The following is an 18,261-nucleotide window of genomic DNA, read 5'->3' as shown; positions in this document are numbered from 1 at the left end:
TGAAAATCTTGCTATGGTCTATAAACAGTGATTCCTAACTGCTAATTGTGAATATTGTAGACCAGCTTTGAAATGCCCAGGCAGGAGCATAGCACTCCAGTTACAATAGCCTGAGCATTTTAAGTCATTTCTGGTTGAAGTTACCAGGTTAACTGTTGTAGGGGAGAGAGAAGACCTCTTTTCCTTTTGAAGGTTAGATAATTGAGTCAGTAAAATAAACCAACAATAGGTAGACTTAACAGGAGAAAAACCGTTTACCTGCTTATGCACAAGAGTCCCATAAAACATGAGACTTGAGGCAGGACCAGATGATTGAAGTTCTTACAGCATTGGATGTTGGAATAGGCATGTGGAGGTCCTGGGGGAAGGTGTTGACAAGCTGTAGGAAAATGAAGGGAGGAAATGTATGATGAACAAAAGTTGTCAGGTTATAACCAGTTAAAAGGTCCAGTAGAGTTAGACTTCAGATAAGGTTATATAATTCACCATATGTCCTTATTATAGAAGAGATTAAAAAGAGTTAAAGTCCAACTCTACTGGACCTTTTAATCTCTTCTGTGATAAGGGTAACATTCCCTGATTGATGAGATTCTAGGGAGGGGACAAAGGAATTTTTGAAAAAAGAGGGCATCAGAAAAGGCCCCACCCTGTACCTGGTGTTTCCAAATTTTCTCAGTTTGCAGTAACAAGCACACCAAAGCAGTGCATTTTGGGGTGGTGGTTCCTGGGCTCCTTCACTGAGATGACACGGATATTGGTACAGATGATATGCCACCTTCACCCAGAAACTCATGATTCTTTCCATCTAGACAATTTGTTATTTCTATTTTAGATGTTTCACAGTAAGGTAATTGGAGATGGCTCTAAAACATTTCTTCTGTGAGTGAACATAAATGCTAAATACCTGTTCATTGATTGATTTTGCATTCAAAATTGTAATGATTAAATTAAGCAAGTTACCAAGACCAGGTGAATTATTCTATGTTAAATCTATTCCTCTGTCCCTAAAGGTATTTGATTTTCTGACCGAAATAATTCACTATTTATCTATAAATGTACCACATTTTTCTTGAGAACAATAAAATCTTCAGTTGGAGTGCAATTTCTGGCCTATGTACATAGGTAATCTCACAGCTTTAGAACTTTAGCCTGGTCTCCGTGTTCTTGCTTACATGGTGTACTTAGCTTTTCTTTTGAAGCTGTCTAGTCTCTTTCCATTTCCACATGTCCAAGCCAACTACTAATTGCCTTCTCACAGATTTCAGGCAGCCCCTGCATGTGTACCAGCAGACAGTTGAGCATGAGGGCTGTAAGGTTATGGTACATATTCAAATCGCATGAGGACCTTTTTCAGAGATTCTTACACACTGCAGCTTCTCCAGTCTCTGCTGTTTTTTCAGGACTCAATGTTAACCAGCTCAGCAGGTTATTTATTCCTCAGGGAGAAAGTTGTAACTCCGGGTATAGAATTTAAACTCTGGCTCTGTCCTAGCCACCCTGAGTTTTGTTTACAAGTAATTGTAGGGGAGGCAGGTGGTAAATATCAGTACTTGGGTGGGATTCCCTTTTATTGTTTTCTTTGGTGTTAGAATATTTGTTTGGTGTTGATCAGAGAATATGTATCTGAATAGAGTAATACAGAGTCATTCTTTAAAATATTTGCACACAAACAAGCTTCAAAGTCTGTCCCATAATTCCACTTTTGCTTGTGGAGATTGGGCACTTGTAAGCTCCAAGTCTCACAGCTGTAGATTTTGTTGGCTGAGTGCCTTTTTGCTCCATCTGAAGTTTTCCATAAACACTATTTTTGGCCGTGGGTCAAACATGCACACAGGTGCCCTTTTACTGCTCTTTCTCCTTAGGAAGTCCACTCAGTTAGACCAGGCAAAAACCAACACTGCATTTTAATTTAATTTTTAGATAAATCCTATTTGGACTTAATACACTAAGAGTGAAACAACGAAGTATTTATGACCACTGGGGAAATTATTTATATATATCGTACATGTGTATTTTAGCACCTTTTACACAATTTGCTTTTAACGTAAGGATATAAAATATATTGGTAGTATAGTTTCCTCATAGTCATGTTTGCTATATTGAATGGAAAAAGACGCATTTAAAATTTGTGTTTCTTTGCCTTTTGAGGGTGACACACACCTTTAAAGTTTTGACGAAAGCCGCAGACCCTTTTACCTGAAAGAATAAAAAAGCACACCAGCACAAAGTGCACTTCCAGTGCAAGGATTCACAGCCCTGAGCTCATTCATTGACTGTAGATTAGGAATATTTGGTTCAGGCATGAGTTTGAAAATAATTGAATAAGATTTACTTTAAAATCTTCTTGTTTATAAATCTGTTAAGATTTTAAAAATAAGTCAACTGAAATGCAGTATTTGGTTAGTCAGCTTTGTCATTGTGCTGATGTTACAGAGGGAGGAAGACTGATTTTGAATGCTGAGAAGGGCCATGTAACTGTCTCCCACTCATTTTAGTCTTGGTTACTATGAATTGTTGGAATTTTTAGATGTGAAGGGAACTTAGTTATCATCTTCTAAATTGCCCACGAATGACTTTAATATTTATCATTTATTTTTTTAAAATTATTATTTTTTGAGACAGAGTCTCTCTGTTGTCTAGGCTGGAGTATAGTGGCGCAATCTCTGCTCACTGCAACTTCCACTTCTTGAGTTTAAGTGATTCTCTTGCCCCAGCCTCCTGAGTAGCTGGGACTACAGGCACACACTACCATGCCAGGTTAATTTTTAGTATTTTTAGTAGAGATGGGGTTTTGCCATGTTGGCCAGGCTGGTCTTGAACTCCTGACGTCGGGTGATCCGCCCACCTCAACCTCCCAAAGTGCTGGGATTATAGGCATGAGCCACCGCACCTGGCCTATCATTTATTTTAAATTACATCAGGAGTACAAATACATACATACATTTTGTATCATTTATTAAATTTAAAATCATTTATTTTAAATTACATCAGGAATACAAATATATACATATATTTATATCATTAAATTTAAAATCATTTATCTTAAATTATATCAGGAATCCAGATACACTCACATACACACTCACACACACATACACATGCACACGTGTATACCTTACTGGTCTCCCTGTCCTTGCAGAAGCAAGAGAGTTACAATAGTTGACTTAATCGCTATATATTTATATATATGTAAATTTATATGTATATAGTTGTATTCTTGATACATATATATTATTCTGATATATATGTATTCCTGATGTAATTTATATCAGGAATACATGTATATCAGAATAATACATATGTATATTATATAATATGTATATGATATATAAAAATATGTGTATTATATAAATATGTACATATACATACATATGTAAATATAATTACATAGATATCAGGAATATATGTATATATTAATTAAAATGATATTATCCTGATATATGTATGTATTCCTGATGTATATGTTTATATATTTAATTCAAATGATAAAGATGATAGTCTCCTTGTCACTCCCACCCACCCACCGGAATTTATACAAGTAAATCTAATCAACTTGGTTAGAAGGGATTTATTTTAATAATTTAGAGGATTTCTTAGATACAGTATGATTTTTAGTAGTAATTGGAAATGTGTATTTTTAGGACTGTTTGAAGTCGCCTTCTAAATAATTTCTAGAGTAAAATTTTTATATTGAAGAGTTGGTCTTAACATTTTTTTTTCAGGAGCGTAGTTTGAAATCATTTCTATGGGAAGATTAAAACAAATTTAGTTCTATGTCTCCCCTTTTTAGAGATGTTGACACTTTCCCCAAGATTTACCCTGCATGATTTGTCTGCCACTCTTTAGCTTGTTACACTTAAATCCCAGATCTCCTTCCCATTTCAGTTTCTCTAGAATTTCTGGCTGTTTCCAATGGGTCAGAGTTGTAAATGAACCATCGAGAATGATTTAATATAGAAATAAACCATGGATTAGGAGTTTGAACACTGCCTATGTTCTATTTCTGATTTGGTTATGACTCAGTTGTGTGGCCTTGGGAAACCACTTTACAAGTGGTTTATCCCTGTCCTTGCAGAAGTAAGAAAGTACAATGGTTGTGGTAATTATGAGGATCAGATAAGATACATTAAAACATTGTGTAAATTGAATTAGGTTATTTATTTACATGTATATCTGTGGACCTGGAGATCAGGTGCTATGTTTAAGCCTTATCTATGTTTTTAATCCTATGTCTCTAATTGTGTTTGTAAATGAGTGAGTCATATGAGTGGTTGCTAGAAGTTTGAGTAAAACAAACAAGCAAAAAAATGTAAATTAATACTATTTCTCTTTTTTAAAAACTTTTTTACATTTTAAAAAATTATAGATAAATATAGAGATGAGGTCTCACCATGTTGCCCGGGCTAGTTTCAAACTCATAAGCTAGTTTCAAACTCGTAAGTGATCCGCCCTTCTCAGTTTCCCAAAGTGCTAGGATTCCAGGCGTGAGCCACCGTGCCTGGGCAATAGTACTATTTCTTTGGGAAGATATTCAGTAGTAGTCAACAAAGTTGCACATACTGCTACCTAGCAGTATTGGTGCTAGATATATACCCAAGAGAAATGCAAACATAACAAAACTCACATCCAGGAGTATTCACAGAAGCACAATTCATGATAGCAAAAAGCTAGAAAACAACCTAAATGTCTCTAAGCAATAGAATAAGAGTAGTACAGTGTGGTTTGTTTATATGGTGAGATCCTGTACAGCAATGCAAAAGACCAAAATGTTCTCTGTAACAATGAGAATGAATCTCCCGTGCTCACTTCGGCAGCATATAAGCTAAAATTGGACCAATACAGAGAAGATTAGCATGGCCCCTGCACAAGGAGAATGAATCTCCCATTATGTTCAGCAAAAGAAGCCAGATATAAATGAATATTCCATTTTATAAAAATGTTTAAAAGCAGGCAAAGCTAATACTTGGGGCTAGAAATTAGGATAGTGCTTATCTTGGGAAGGACTAATTGGGAGGATTCATGACAATTTTTGAGAGCTCATAATCTTTTTTTAAAAATCTAAGATGTTAGTTAAATTACATGTATTTGCTTTATGAAAACTCTGTCAGTTGTACATTTGTGATTAGTATACTTTTTAAAAATGTTTGCTTAAGGAGGTAGGGAGATAAGTGAAGTCCATTTAAAAGTTGACGTCTTTTCACCCTTCTCTTATGAAAATGAACACGGCCCCTGGAGGCAGAACTTACATGGCTTGATGAAAAATGTGGCTGTACTAACAAAAGAGAAACAAATTTAAAACAATCTTGTGATTCTCAAACTGCTGGAAAACCTGTAGCTTATAAAGTTTGAATGGCCAGTTCTGTATTTCTTGTTCCAAAAAGGATTTGAGACAGAAAATTTGAACACAACACCAAAGAAATAATGATGAGATTTGAAATCATTAGACCTGGTTTTAAATTCTGGCTCCAATTATTTTTTGTTTTATTTATTTATTTATTATTTTTGTTTCTTTTGTTTTTGATTTTTTTTTAAATTTTGTTATTTTTTTGTCACCAATTCTTTTCTACACTGTGAAGACTCAGTTCCTCATTTGAGGAAGAGGGGGTGGAGGTGTTGTGGTTAATTAAGTAACCTGAATTGACATAAATACTGGTTCCAAACCATTCTACATGAATATTGGTTCAAATAATTTTTAACAATACTTTTTCAGAAATTTCTGTAAAAGGACTTAAATTTTGTTACTGATTATTTACACAAAGTAATTTTTTTTTGAGTTTAGTAAGTCAGATCTAGTTTTTTTGCTTGTAGCATCAATGAAATTTACTTCTGTACCAGTAACAATTACATACAAGGGTCAAAAATATAGCTCCCTGAAATTCAATGGAAAGGATTTTCTAATATGATGACATTTTAAAGCAGCCTATTTAGGGCAACAGTTGGAAATATGTGGTGAAGAAATGGAATAAATTATACAGAAGTGCTCTTAAGAGGCCAAGGGAGAAGGATCACTTGAGGCCAGGAGTTCAAGACCAGCCTAAATGACATAGCAAGATCCCCATCTCCACAAAAATTAAATAAAGTTAAATTTTAAAATTAGATGAACGTGGTTGCATGTGCCTGAAGTTCTAGCTACTTACACAAAATAATTTCTAAAAGCTGCAGTATAGTTTTTGATAAATCAGATATTACATAATAACTACAAGAGATTTTGATTGTGTCTTCTCTGGTAAACCAAGTGATATAGTTTGGATGTTTGTCCCCTCCAGATCTCATGTTCAAATGTGATCCCTAATGTTGGAGGTGGGGCTTGATGGGAGGTGTTTGGGTCATGAGGGTGGATCCCTCATCCCCTCCCCACTGTAATGAGTTCAAGAGTCTGGGATCTCCCTCATCTGTCTTGCTTCGTCTCTCACCATGTGACATGTTTGCACTTACTTCACCTTCCACAATGAGTAAAAGCTTCCTGAGGTCTCACCAGAAGCCAAGCAGATCTTGGTACCATGCTTATATAGTCTGCAGAACCACGAGCCAAATAAACTTTTTTTTTTCTTATACGTTACCCAGCCTCAGGTATTCCTTTATAGCAGTGCAAAATGGACTAATATACCAAGGAAAGCCAGAATATAATTCTGGCATTCCAGACACGTTCTGCAGGTAAGAGCAAGGTCATAAATGATAAAACCCTTACTTGGTAGCTGAAAACAGCCAACGTTTCGTATCTCAATTTCTGTCGGTTGGGAATCTAGAAGCAGCTTAGCCTAGCTGAGTGTTTCTGACCCAGGGTTCTTGTCAGATGGCACTCAAAGTGTCAGCCCATGCTGCAGTCTCTCAAAACTCAACTGGGGTTGGATCCACTTCCAGACTCACTCATGTTTCTGGTGGTAAGCCTCAGTTGTTTGCCATGCAAGCTTCTCCACAAAGTCTGTGTCACCACATGGCAACTAGTGTCCTTCAGAGAAAGTGATGGAAACTACAGTCTTTTTTAATATTGTGAGTGGCATCTCTGGTAGTCCAGCTCATACTTAGGGGTAGAGAATTCCACAGAGATCACCAGACAGGGATTGTTGGTGAGCTCTTAGAGGCTGTCTACCACAATAAGAAAGCAGCAGATCATGTTCTCCCATTTTCTCGACATTTTATCTTTCAGTAAAATGATACGTAGTGCAGACTAGCAACCACATGGGCAAACAGGATGCTGAATCTCAGTATATTTAAGATGAAATATAAGAGAATGATCAGAAACTAGAATTTCATTTTCATACGTTGTTCAATTATTTTTTTGCTTTTAGCATGGATTAATTAAAAAGATTGAGTTTGTCATTATGAGAACATGAACTTTTATTGTTATAAACTGAGGACATCAATATATGTTGTTCTGGATTTTCACCTATTTTAATGTGAGATTTCGTAAATGTTATGAGTTACATATATTAGCACATGTGGAATGGTGACTGAAGAATTTTTTTTGCAAAATCTAGGATGATCTTGTCCTTTTGAAATACTAGTTTAGTTTACTTGGGACACCAGGCTTTCTTTTGACATTAATGTAACTTTTGAGACTTTAAGTTAGACATAGCTTAGCTTTGAATTCTGTCCAAAAGCAATTTATGGTACGCCTGTATTGTATTGATGCTAGAGTAAATGAGGTTTTACTGCTTTTCAATTTACAGTCTGTTTTGGAATAAAAGAGGGACTGAAATGTACAGATACCATGTTTAGGCAGAATCACCAGTAGGTGTTGGTTATATAAAATATGTTGTATAATGAAAACCATATAACTTTAAAAAGTATATGCTAGTAAAGAAGGATTGGCAAGATACACTGTTAGTGGAAACAGCAAACGACAATTCTTACAGCATCCTGAGGGTGGTATTTGTATGTGTAGAGGAGGGAGCTATGTAATCGTGTGTAAGTGTACCCATGGACAGTGTTGGATAGGCTTTATAGGAAACTTGATGGTCATTACTTCGGGGGAGTAAGACTCTGAGGGTCTTGTGTAGGAAGATGGGCTTTCCATTGCATGCCTTTTCAAAAAAAAAAAAAAACTGTTCATAGTAGCTTTGTTTAAAAAATAATCGCACAGTCTGTTAACATTCAGCTTTAAGAAATGTGTCTAGTAGTATATGCATATACTCACAGTTATTTTAGTGATTTTTCCTGAAGATCAGAATGGACACATTTGCAGGAAAGCTTGATTTGAGCTATGAAGTTTGTCCTTAAAATCTTTACTGGCAGAGGCTCGTGTTTACTTACCTTATTACTTATTTTCTTTATAGGGAGACCAAATTTTGAGGAAGGTGGACCAACATCAGTAGGGAGAAAGCATGAATTTATACGCTCAGAAAGTGAAAATTGGCGTATCTTTAGAGAGGAACAAAATGGTGAAGATGAAGATGGAGGTTGGCGACTAGCTGGATCAAGGAGGGATGGAGAGAGGTGGCGACCTCACAGTCCTGGTAAGAATTCTGTTGAGTAACGGCACATGGGGACTGAAATAAGGGAAAGTTTGAAGGAAATAGGGATTAAATAGAAAAGATAAAGGTGGGGGGAGGGGAGCAGTCATACTATTTATGCTATCACAGTTTTATTACTGGAAAAAATTCCAACGTAAGAATTTTCTACTACATCTATTTAGTTGATTGGAATCACTTTTCTGTTTTTCTGGGGCAAATAGTGTAGTGTAACAGGGAGCACCTGCTCTCAACTGCAGAAATGAGGGTTTCATTCAGTTTTGTGTAACTCTAAATCTTTGACTCTTTTTTCAGCATTAAGACTTATAAATGTATAAAAAATATACACTTGAAATATGTGATTCCCTCCCCAACAATGGGTTTTTCTTAGCAAGAAAGGATTTATTCTTTCATTTTTTCCCTTTCAAAAATATGATTTAACTTTGTTTGAAGAGTAAGCTTTAAACCTAGGTCAGAAACATAATCACAAGATCATTCTTTTGTCTTTCTAACTTTAGAAAAAGGAGAGAGAATAGTAGTGATTAGTTCTTCTGTTTGTCTCTTAAGAATGCTTCAAACTGTTCTTCTTGGACATTAGATATGCTGGTAATTGAAGACACTAGTGCTTTGTGTTAAAGTTCATCCCTTGCCACACTGCTGATTCCATGCCTCATGATAATCAGATGCAACTGTAGTTCGAGTAGTGGGGTCATGCAAAACTGAAGCACACAGAGAGTATGTGCATGCCCTATTAATTTCATGTGTATGACAATATTTTATCAACCATGTGCCACAGCAGCTTACCTTTAATACAGGAAATTACTATAATGTAAACTGTTTCTACTTTTAAAAATCAAGTTATTAGCAAAACCACTAGCTTAGATCTGGTAGACATTATAACAGGCATTCAGGGTATTGTAATGGAGTGGTAGGTAGATAGACGCATACTGAAGTTAATGTTTGGGTAGAGTTAGGATGCTTTTATACCAGCTCTTCATGGCTGCCTCTGGGGTGTGTTTTCTATCATTTGTGGGCATTGTTTACTTCACAAGATCTAGATAATTTTCGTAAGTCTGTCCTGGGCCAAATGTTATTCTTCTCTAAAAGGCATCATGGCATTTTATGCTGAGCTTGTCTGTAGGCAGAGGGTTTGTAGACTATGTACCCAACAAGCATTCAGTGAAGAATGGATAGGATCTGGGCTGAGAGAGAAAAGAAATTCCAGCTGGTCAAAAACAAACAAGGTGAATGTTTTGGAAGATGAACAGTGTTTTTTGAGCCCAAATATCTGATGTTGATTCTATTAAAGGGAGTGTAACAAAGTACCTCCCACCCAACATCTTAGAATTTGGTTATATATTATCTTCTTATCTTTTCTAAATCTTTCTTTCCCCCTAATATTTGACTTTCATGTCATTTTTGTCATCAACTTGTGTATCTTCCAGAACTTTTAATCCATATACACATATATTTTTTCCATCACACCTATAGCTGAAATCCATGTACTTTTAAGAGACGGCTTGGGGGATATAAAGATACATGGATCTGAAAAAACATTGTAAATGCATTTTAAAGAAAGAATACCATTCACCTAGCATATTCAAAGTATAGTCTAATTATGGCAGTTTTTATATGTTAACTCTTAACATTTGTTAGATTATGGTTATTCTTGTATTAAGATTTAAGTAAAACTTTAAATTATTTTAACAGCTTTTATCTTTACGAAAATAGTGTCCAACTTTAGTTCAGATATAGGGTCTGTAAATCAGCGGTCAGCCTTAATAAGTACCTTACGTGTCTTACTTGCTGCATTTAGTTTTGTGAGTAAAATTTGATGAACTACTGGTAAGATAACAACATTATGGGATATAAAATAGGGCTTCCGGCTGGATGTGTATGGAGCTGGGACCATTAAGGACAGGGCGGCATCCAGCCTGGGAGATGAACCTAGGAAACTCAGTAAGAGGAAACATGAGCCGGCTACCTAGGAGGATGGATTCCTATCATGATGTGTATGTATAGGCTGTTAGAAATGAAAGTAGTACGGAGGGCTCTGGAGTTCATTTGATCATGAAGGCTCTTTTTGTATAATGGCTCTAGGTTTCCATTTAAGCAATCTGGGTATAAAATTCCTTAGTTCTCATAGGAAATGAATAGTGTTTTGTTGTTGTTATATCCAGGGATGGGAGTATGGACATAAGATTTTGTTTCCTGAGTGGCTTATCAGATGCTACCTGTATTTAGCATTGTAACGTTTTGCCCTTTGTTTTCCAGTTTGATTTTTAGATTACTGGTTTTTTGCAAATTTTGTCTCAGTAATAAAAACACTTAGCTTTGGCCACATTTCTTTTTTCTTTCTTTCTTTCTTTTTTTTAAGTCCCCCACAGAGAAAGCAATCAAGGATGGAAAATTCTAATAGGTTAAAAAGCCTGCTTTTCTTTTTAAGACTCTTTTAGACTCAGGTCTGACAGATTTTAACAAGAGTTTCCTTTTCTTTTTTGGAAAAACACCTTAAGTAGGATCTTTTAGTCTTAGGCAGTCTTTTTTTTTCTGTTGGAAAGTGTAGATTTAGGAATGTCCCTAGGGTTATTATATGGAAATAAAAATTCCCTAGGAAGAATTAAGAGATGAGAAAGGAGGGAAAGGAGAGTAAGCTTGTGGAACAAGCAGCAGAGGGTGCAGAATTGGATTTTAGTTCTACTTTTCTATGTGTGAGTTACTTCTGCTGGGAGAGTTTTAGTTTCTTCTTAAACTATAAAATTAGGATAGTGGACTTCATAGAATCTCTGTGACAACTTTCAGCACTGTAATTTCATGAATTTTTTTGGGGGGGATCAGAATTATAAGTGGGAACTTGGCATTAATAAATAGGCATGATGAGTTTGATATGATGAATCGACACAAGGAGCTGATTTTATCCATAAAGAATGGTATTTTCATGGGAAGAAAGAAAATGCTTTAAGATTGGGCAAAAGGAAGGCATAAGCTTCAGTATGGAAGGCTGTCTAGTCCATTAAATCTGGATGAAGAGTTGGCGGCTAATCAGTGTTTTAATGAAGTACCTAGGACTTAACTAAAAGTGCAAACTTGGGGCTGGGCATGGTGGCTCACGACTGTAGTCCCAGCACTTTGGGAGGCCAAGGTGGGCAGATCACCTAGGGTCGGGAGTTGGTGACCAGCCTGCCCAACATGGAGAAACTCCATCTCTACTAAAAATATAAAACATTAGCCAGGCGTGGTTGCGCATGCCTGTAGTCCCAGCTACTCAGGAGGCTGAGGCAGGAGAATCACTTGAACCTGGGAGTCGGAGGTTGCAGTAAGCCGAGATCACGCCATTGCACTCCAGCCTGGGCAACAAGCGTAAAACTTCGTATGGAAAAAAAAAAAGTGCATACTTGGAATAAAGTGTCCTTTAAATGTGATCCATTTTAAATTTATCTTTTAAAGCTTTAGAGTATGTTGCATGGCTCAGTACTTAAGTACTGCTGTCATCTCATAATGGTATATATACTCTGATTTATTTGCATAGTGTTCTCTTTACTAGGTCAGTCCATTTGAATTTGCAGTCAGTTGTAGTTTTCTCCTTTATTTTCCATTTTTGATTTTCTTTTTCAAATACTGTCATAAAACTTCTCTAAGGTTTGTGTCCTCCTCATCTCAGATGGCCCTCGTTCTGCAGGCTGGCGGGAACACATGGAACGACGTCGAAGGTTCGAGTTTGACTTTCGAGATAGAGATGATGAACGGGGTTACCGAAGGGTTCGCTCTGGCAGTGGGAGCATAGATGATGACAGGGATAGCTTGCCTGAATGGTGCTTAGAGGATGCCGAAGAAGAAATGGGCACATTTGATTCATCTGGAGCATTCCTCTCTCTAAAAGTAAGAAATGTATTTTAAATGTAATGACGAGCATTAACCTTATACCAAAGCCAAATCTGCTCTTGATCTTTGGTTTTATTCTGTTGATACAGAAAGTACAGAAAGAACCTATTCCAGAAGAGCAGGAGATGGACTTCCGGCCTGTGGACGAAGGGGAGGAGTGCTCTGACTCTGAGGGTAGCCATAATGAAGAGACCAAAGAACCCGATAAGACAAATAAGAAAGAAGGAGAGAAAACAGATAGAGTAGGAGTTGGTAAGGCCTCTTCTTGCCTTTTACCTTTTTTTTCATCATCAAACCAAAACTTTCCTAAGTTCATCTAAGAATACTTCATGTTCCAGAAGCTAGTGAGGAAACTCCCCAGACCTCATCATCATCTGCTAGACCAGGTACTCCTTCAGACCATCAGTCTCAGGAAGCATCACAGTTTGAGAGGAAAGATGAACCCAAAACTGAGCAAACGGAGAAAACTGAAGAGGAGACTCGGATGGAAAATAGTCTACCAGCCAAAGTGCCCAGCAGAGGGGATGGTACGTATTTGTGGGAACAGACAAGCTAAAATAGAATTCTGCTGAGGCCGGTGCTCACTGGTATGATAGGCTTCTGCTTCTAGAACTGCTTTAGATGGGTGAATTATTGGAATAGATAATTTTACCAGTAAACCCAGTCAAACACTGCTTCTCACATATGTGTCCATCTCAGAATTTACCAAAACAGAGTTAGAATCTGTAAGGGTGGAGCCTTGGAATCTCATGTTGTAAGGTGTCATGACATAGCCACCCTGTCCTTACTAGTGAACTGGATGTCAGATCCTCTGCATTAGTTTAATTCCCATATCAGACAGTTACCTTCCTTTCATGTGTTGGTTAATTATGTGTCCAGCTTACATTGCTAGTTGACCAACAAAAATGCCATTGTTTGTCAAAAAGAAGCCAAGAGGAGAACATGTATGAATCTGTGGCAGAATAAGCTTAAAATAGATCTCTTTCAGTATTAAATGTATTGGTTTAAGTTGCTCATATACCTTATTAGGCAATATTAATGCTCATTTTCATATTTCTTCTTGTAAATATTTAAAAATGTCATAGTAATCCCTGGTGTTGAAGGGTTAACTGATTCTTTTACCATAAAAATTTATACCCTTTGATGGCATATGAGACACTGCACGATCTGGCATCTGCTTCCCTTTGTGCTGTTTCAGTGCCAGTCTCTTTACCTCCCTCACCTTCTACTCACCAGCCTCAGAGGCTTTTAGGTCCTGAAATGTCCCCTGGTTTCTAGGGTTTATACCTTAGCACATCCTTTTCTCCGTTCTTGAAATTCTTCCACCCAAAGCCCCCAAGCTAGGGTAGGTGTCTTCTTCCTTTGTTTCTTAAACAAGCAGCCATATTTCTAACATAGCATTATAATATCATAAAGATGTTTATTATCTTGTTTTCCCAGTAGACTAATATTTTGAGCGCTCAAACCAAGAATTTTTCAGTTTTTTAAATGCTTAGAACAAAGCTGTATTTTTTTTTTTTTTAAAGAGGGGGGATTAACTGGGTGCAGTAGCGTCTGCCTGTAATCCCAGCTACTTAGGAGTTTGAGAACAGCGTGGACAACATAGTGAGACCGTGTCTCTAAAAGCAAAACAAACAACGAAAACGAAACAGGGTCTCACTAGGTTGCTTATTCTGGATCCGAACTCCTGGACTCAAGTGTTCCTCCTGCCTTTAGCTTCCTGAGGAGCTCAGCAAGTATTTGAATCTGTACTCTACATATCAGGCATTGTGAGACTGGTATATCTTTGATACAGTTTGATTTATAGTAGTTGTTTTTCAGTTATGATATGTCCCAGAACTACTTGTACATTCTTTTGAATGTACATGCTGAAGCCTTATTCTAGGAGATTCTTGGATCAAGTCTAGACATGTATATTCTGAGAAAGTTTCATAGATGTTCATTAAAGGTCAAAACTCCAGATTTATCGTGTGAAGGGGAGATAAAACATGCACATATCACTATTTCAGGGCAAAAAGTAAGATAGGGGTTCACTATTGGCAGACTCTCGGGATACTTCAGGAAATAGGTGGTCTCTGAAGACATGTTGGAATAATAAGTAGAATTTAGAAGTAAGTGTAGCTAGATGAATTAGGAGAAGGCATTCCAATATTAGGGAGCAGTGAAAGCTAAAGTGAAGAAGTGGGACTGATCCAGGCTTGGGCAGGAATCAGCTCTTGTTTTTATTTGATGAAATATGAAGTATGAAAGGAGGATATTGGGAAACTTAGTTAGAACATGGATTTGACAGTGGGTTGTAGACTATCTTCTGTTGCGGTGACAGTTCAGCTTTACTGTGACCTCCTAGACTCCTGAGCAGTCACTATGGGGTAGGCAGTACACCTGTAAAGGTAATTTGTGACTGATGAGATTTTAAATTAGAAATTGGCAAGACTCGGTCATTGACTAGATATCAGGGTAAAGAAGACAGAAGAGCCAAAGATGACTGAAGTGCCTGAGAGGATTATAGTGCCATTCACATGAAAAGAGAGTGGAAGTTGAGGAGCACGTTGGGGAAGGGAGAGAATCAATTCAGTTTTGAACACTGATTCTGAGGTGTTGATGAGAAGAAATTAAGTGGAGATGGCCAGAGAGCAGTTGTGAATGAGGGACTATAGCTAGATAAAAATAGTTTAGCGCTAGAGAGAGAATGAAAATTGCAAAGATTATATGCACTTATTAGGAGTAAGAGAAAAGTGAACTGAGAATAGAACTTTGAGAAACTCCCATTTTTAAAGGATAGAGGAAGAGGAACCAGAGAAAAATCCTCAGAGGTAAAAGTTGAGATAGGAGAGTAGAGTGCAGGGAAACTAGGGAAGGGGAATGTTTTAGCTTACAGTTGAGTTGATAATGTTAGATGCTACTAAGAGATTGGATGAGGAGGACTAGGAAAAGTCATTTTCTTTGGCAACTTTATGTCACTGCTTATGTTTGAGAGAGGAGCTTTACTGGAGACGTGAGAGCAGAAGTCATCTTACAGCAGGTGTGGGTAAAGTGGATACGGCATGTATAGACTGTCCTTTGAAAAAGTGTGGCAAAAGAGTGAGTGAGAGAAGCAGGAATTTGGAGAAGCTGTCTATAGTTGAACAAACAAGATTTCAAAAGGGAAACTGCAATTATACTAATTACTTCCATCCTCCTTTTCCTTCGTAAGAGCCTGCACATTGAAAGATTAGAAATAGGAACCAAGACAAAACCTCTTTTATAATTTGTATTCATATTAAGAAGAACATCATGCACTGTACAGGTAGACTCCAAGTGCTTCTCATTATCCTACAACAATATATTGAACTATATTAATCTTATTGAGCATAATCGTAGATATTTTCAGTAAAGGTTTTGATGAGATATATCATACCTTTGAGAAGATTTAGGGTGCATTGATAACTATCTTTTACAATTGGAGACATGTTACCAAAAAAAGGATTAGATTGATTGTTTCTAAGAGGTCAACCTATAACTGGGTGGATGCTCTAGTGACACAGATAAGCCCTGGAGAAGCACCTTTTAGGTACCTTTTAACTCTTAAAAGGTAAGAATATTGTCTCCATAGAAGTAGCTTCACTGTTCATGACAGGGTTCACATTTCCGTTGGGCCCATTTAGCAGGCTGTGCAACTTGATAATGTAGTTAGCCTTCATACAAGTCTCTATATTTCAAAGAATTTTCATCTGATTTTTCCTCCCTAGAAATGGTTGCTGATGTCCAGCAGCCCTTGTCGCAGATTCCTTCAGATACAGCCTCTCCTCTTCTCATACTTCCACCTCCTGTTCCCAATCCTAGTCCTACCCTCCGGCCAGTTGAAACATCAGTTGTAGGTGCTCCTGGCATGGGCAGTGTTTCCACAGAACCTGATGATGAAGAAGGTCTCAAACATTTGGAGCAGGTAAAAATCCTGTCATTCTTTTTGTCTCTACTTAAACTTCCATAAAAAGTAGCGGGCCTTAGATGAATATTCAAATATAGAACTTTTGTCACTAGATTTTAAGTACTGGAAAAATTGGCTATTTAGTGTTTATTTGTACAAGTAATTGTCTTTCAAATCATTTCATGCTTATAAGTTTCTGCTATGTAGTAATCATTATGTCAGGTTATTTTTTGCTCTTAGGTTGCCCTTAGCTATTTACTTTTCTTTTTTCTTTTTGGACATTAATGGAATGCCACAAATGGTGAATACAAGCAGCTGTGGATGATCACTGTGTTTTCTGTATTTATTGCTTCAAGTGTAACAGGGAAAATAGTTAAACTCTCAGAGCATTAACATCTTATTCATGTCTCTAAATTTCCCCAAGATTGTGTATACCATTGTTATATGTAAAGTAAGTGATAGCTTGCTTTTCTACAAAAGAATTTCGTTTCCCTTTGGGGTGGGATGGCTAGTGGCAGGAAATTCTGAAGAAAGGAAGAAGGGAGATAGTGTCTTAGTAAAACTTGTGAAAGATTTTATTTGTAATTGTATTAATTGAGCCTTTTGTTCTGTTAACATTCTTTTTACAGGTTTCGTTTATACCATTTAGAGTTGACCAACAGCTTATTAGTTTAAAAAGTACTCTTAGCCAGGCAAGGTTGTGCATGTCTGTAGTCCCAGCTAGTTGGGAGGCTGAGGTGAGGGAATCGCTTGAACCCAGGAGTTCAAGAACAGTCTGGGTAACATAACATAACATAACATAACATAACATAACATAACATAACATAACAAACTTACCTCATGTCTATTAAAAACAACAAACCAAAAAAAAGGTACTAGTGTTGATTTGAACCCTGGGCTAATATCTCTAGCGGTTTGTGTTTTAATCTTAGTTGATTTGATTAGTAATTTTGAGGTCCTGAGCAAGACTTGGCATCTCTGAGCCTTAGTTTCCTCCCCTGTCAAATGGGGATAGTACCTATTTCATGGCATTGTTGGGAGAATTAAAATGTTACCTGCTATATTCTTCACATAGTGACTTTCATAGATCAAGTAGTCCAAAAAAAGGGCAGGCACTGTTATTATGTGTACAAGTACTAATTTACAATCATTTGTTTCCTTGATTTTTGTCTTTCTGTTAATTAGCAAGCTGAGAAGATGGTGGCTTATCTCCAAGATAGTGCACTAGATGATGAGAGATTGGTATCAAAACTGCAAGAGCACAGAGCTAAAGGAGTGTCGATTCCATTGATGCATGAAGCAATGCAGAAGTGGTATTACAAAGATCCTCAGGGAGAAATTCAAGGCAAGTTGCTCCTTTGCCTTTAAGTGCTGAAGTATATGCCATTATTTCTACAGAATTTCTAAGAAGGGATTTGTTTAATTTGAATTATAGTAGAAAAAGAAGTCAGCAGGCTTTCTTCATGTGTACATGCACACACGCAGACTAGAAATATTTCTGATTCCAGATATTTTTAGGTTTTTTTCCCGATTTTGGAATATTTGCATTGTATGTACCAGTTGAACACCCCAAATCTGAAAATCCAAATTCCGTAATGCTCCATTGAATGTTTACTTTGTGTGATGCTCAGATTTTAGAGCATTTTGGATATCAGATTTTTGTATTAGGGTTAGTCAACCTATATGAAAATAATTTGAATACAGTCTGGTGTAGTGGCTCACACCTATAATCCCAGCACTTTGGGAGGTTGAGGCGGGCGGATCACCTGAGCTTAGGAGGTCAAGACCAGCCTAGTCAACATTCAAGACCAGCCCGGCCTGCATAGTGAAACTCCATCTCCACTAAAAATACAAAATTAGCTGGGCATGGTGGCAGGCACCTCTAGTCCCAGCTACTTGGGAGGGTGAGGCAGGAGAATGGCTTGAACCCAGGAGATGGAGGTTGCGGTGAGCTGAGATTGCACCACTGCACTCCAGCCTGGGCGACAGAGTGAGACTCCGTCTCAAAAAAAAAAAATGTGA

At 37.2% G+C, this 18,261-nt stretch overlaps 1 protein-coding gene and 1 pseudogene across 4 annotated transcripts in view; both read left to right on the top strand.

The window, feature by feature from the left end:
• GIGYF2 (GRB10 interacting GYF protein 2) overlaps nucleotides 1–18,261 on the top strand; it is a 175,081-nt gene that overhangs the window by 83,295 nt on the left and 73,525 nt on the right. For 3 of the 4 annotated variants that reach the window (XM_003936725.4, XM_074398847.1, XM_074398848.1), the window contains 6 exons: nucleotides 8,277–8,456; nucleotides 12,112–12,329; nucleotides 12,422–12,584; nucleotides 12,671–12,859; nucleotides 16,061–16,257; nucleotides 17,425–17,584. In XM_003936725.4, coding sequence (XP_003936774.3) covers nucleotides 8,277–8,456; nucleotides 12,112–12,329; nucleotides 12,422–12,584; nucleotides 12,671–12,859; nucleotides 16,061–16,257; nucleotides 17,425–17,584 — 1,107 coding nt within the window. The remainder of the gene's footprint in view (nucleotides 1–8,276; nucleotides 8,457–12,111; nucleotides 12,330–12,421; nucleotides 12,585–12,670; nucleotides 12,860–16,060; nucleotides 16,258–17,424; nucleotides 17,585–18,261) is intronic. The other variant, XM_039469653.2, reaches the window with a different exon arrangement.
• On the top strand, nucleotides 4,799–4,893 carry LOC120364424 (U6 spliceosomal RNA; annotated as a pseudogene).

Source organism: Saimiri boliviensis, chromosome 5 (assembly GCF_048565385.1).
Source record: "Saimiri boliviensis isolate mSaiBol1 chromosome 5, mSaiBol1.pri, whole genome shotgun sequence".
NCBI classification, from domain to species: Eukaryota; Metazoa; Chordata; class Mammalia; order Primates; family Cebidae; genus Saimiri; species Saimiri boliviensis.
The sequence above is the reverse complement of the archived record's forward strand: the minus strand, read 5'-3'. Positions and strand labels throughout refer to the sequence as shown.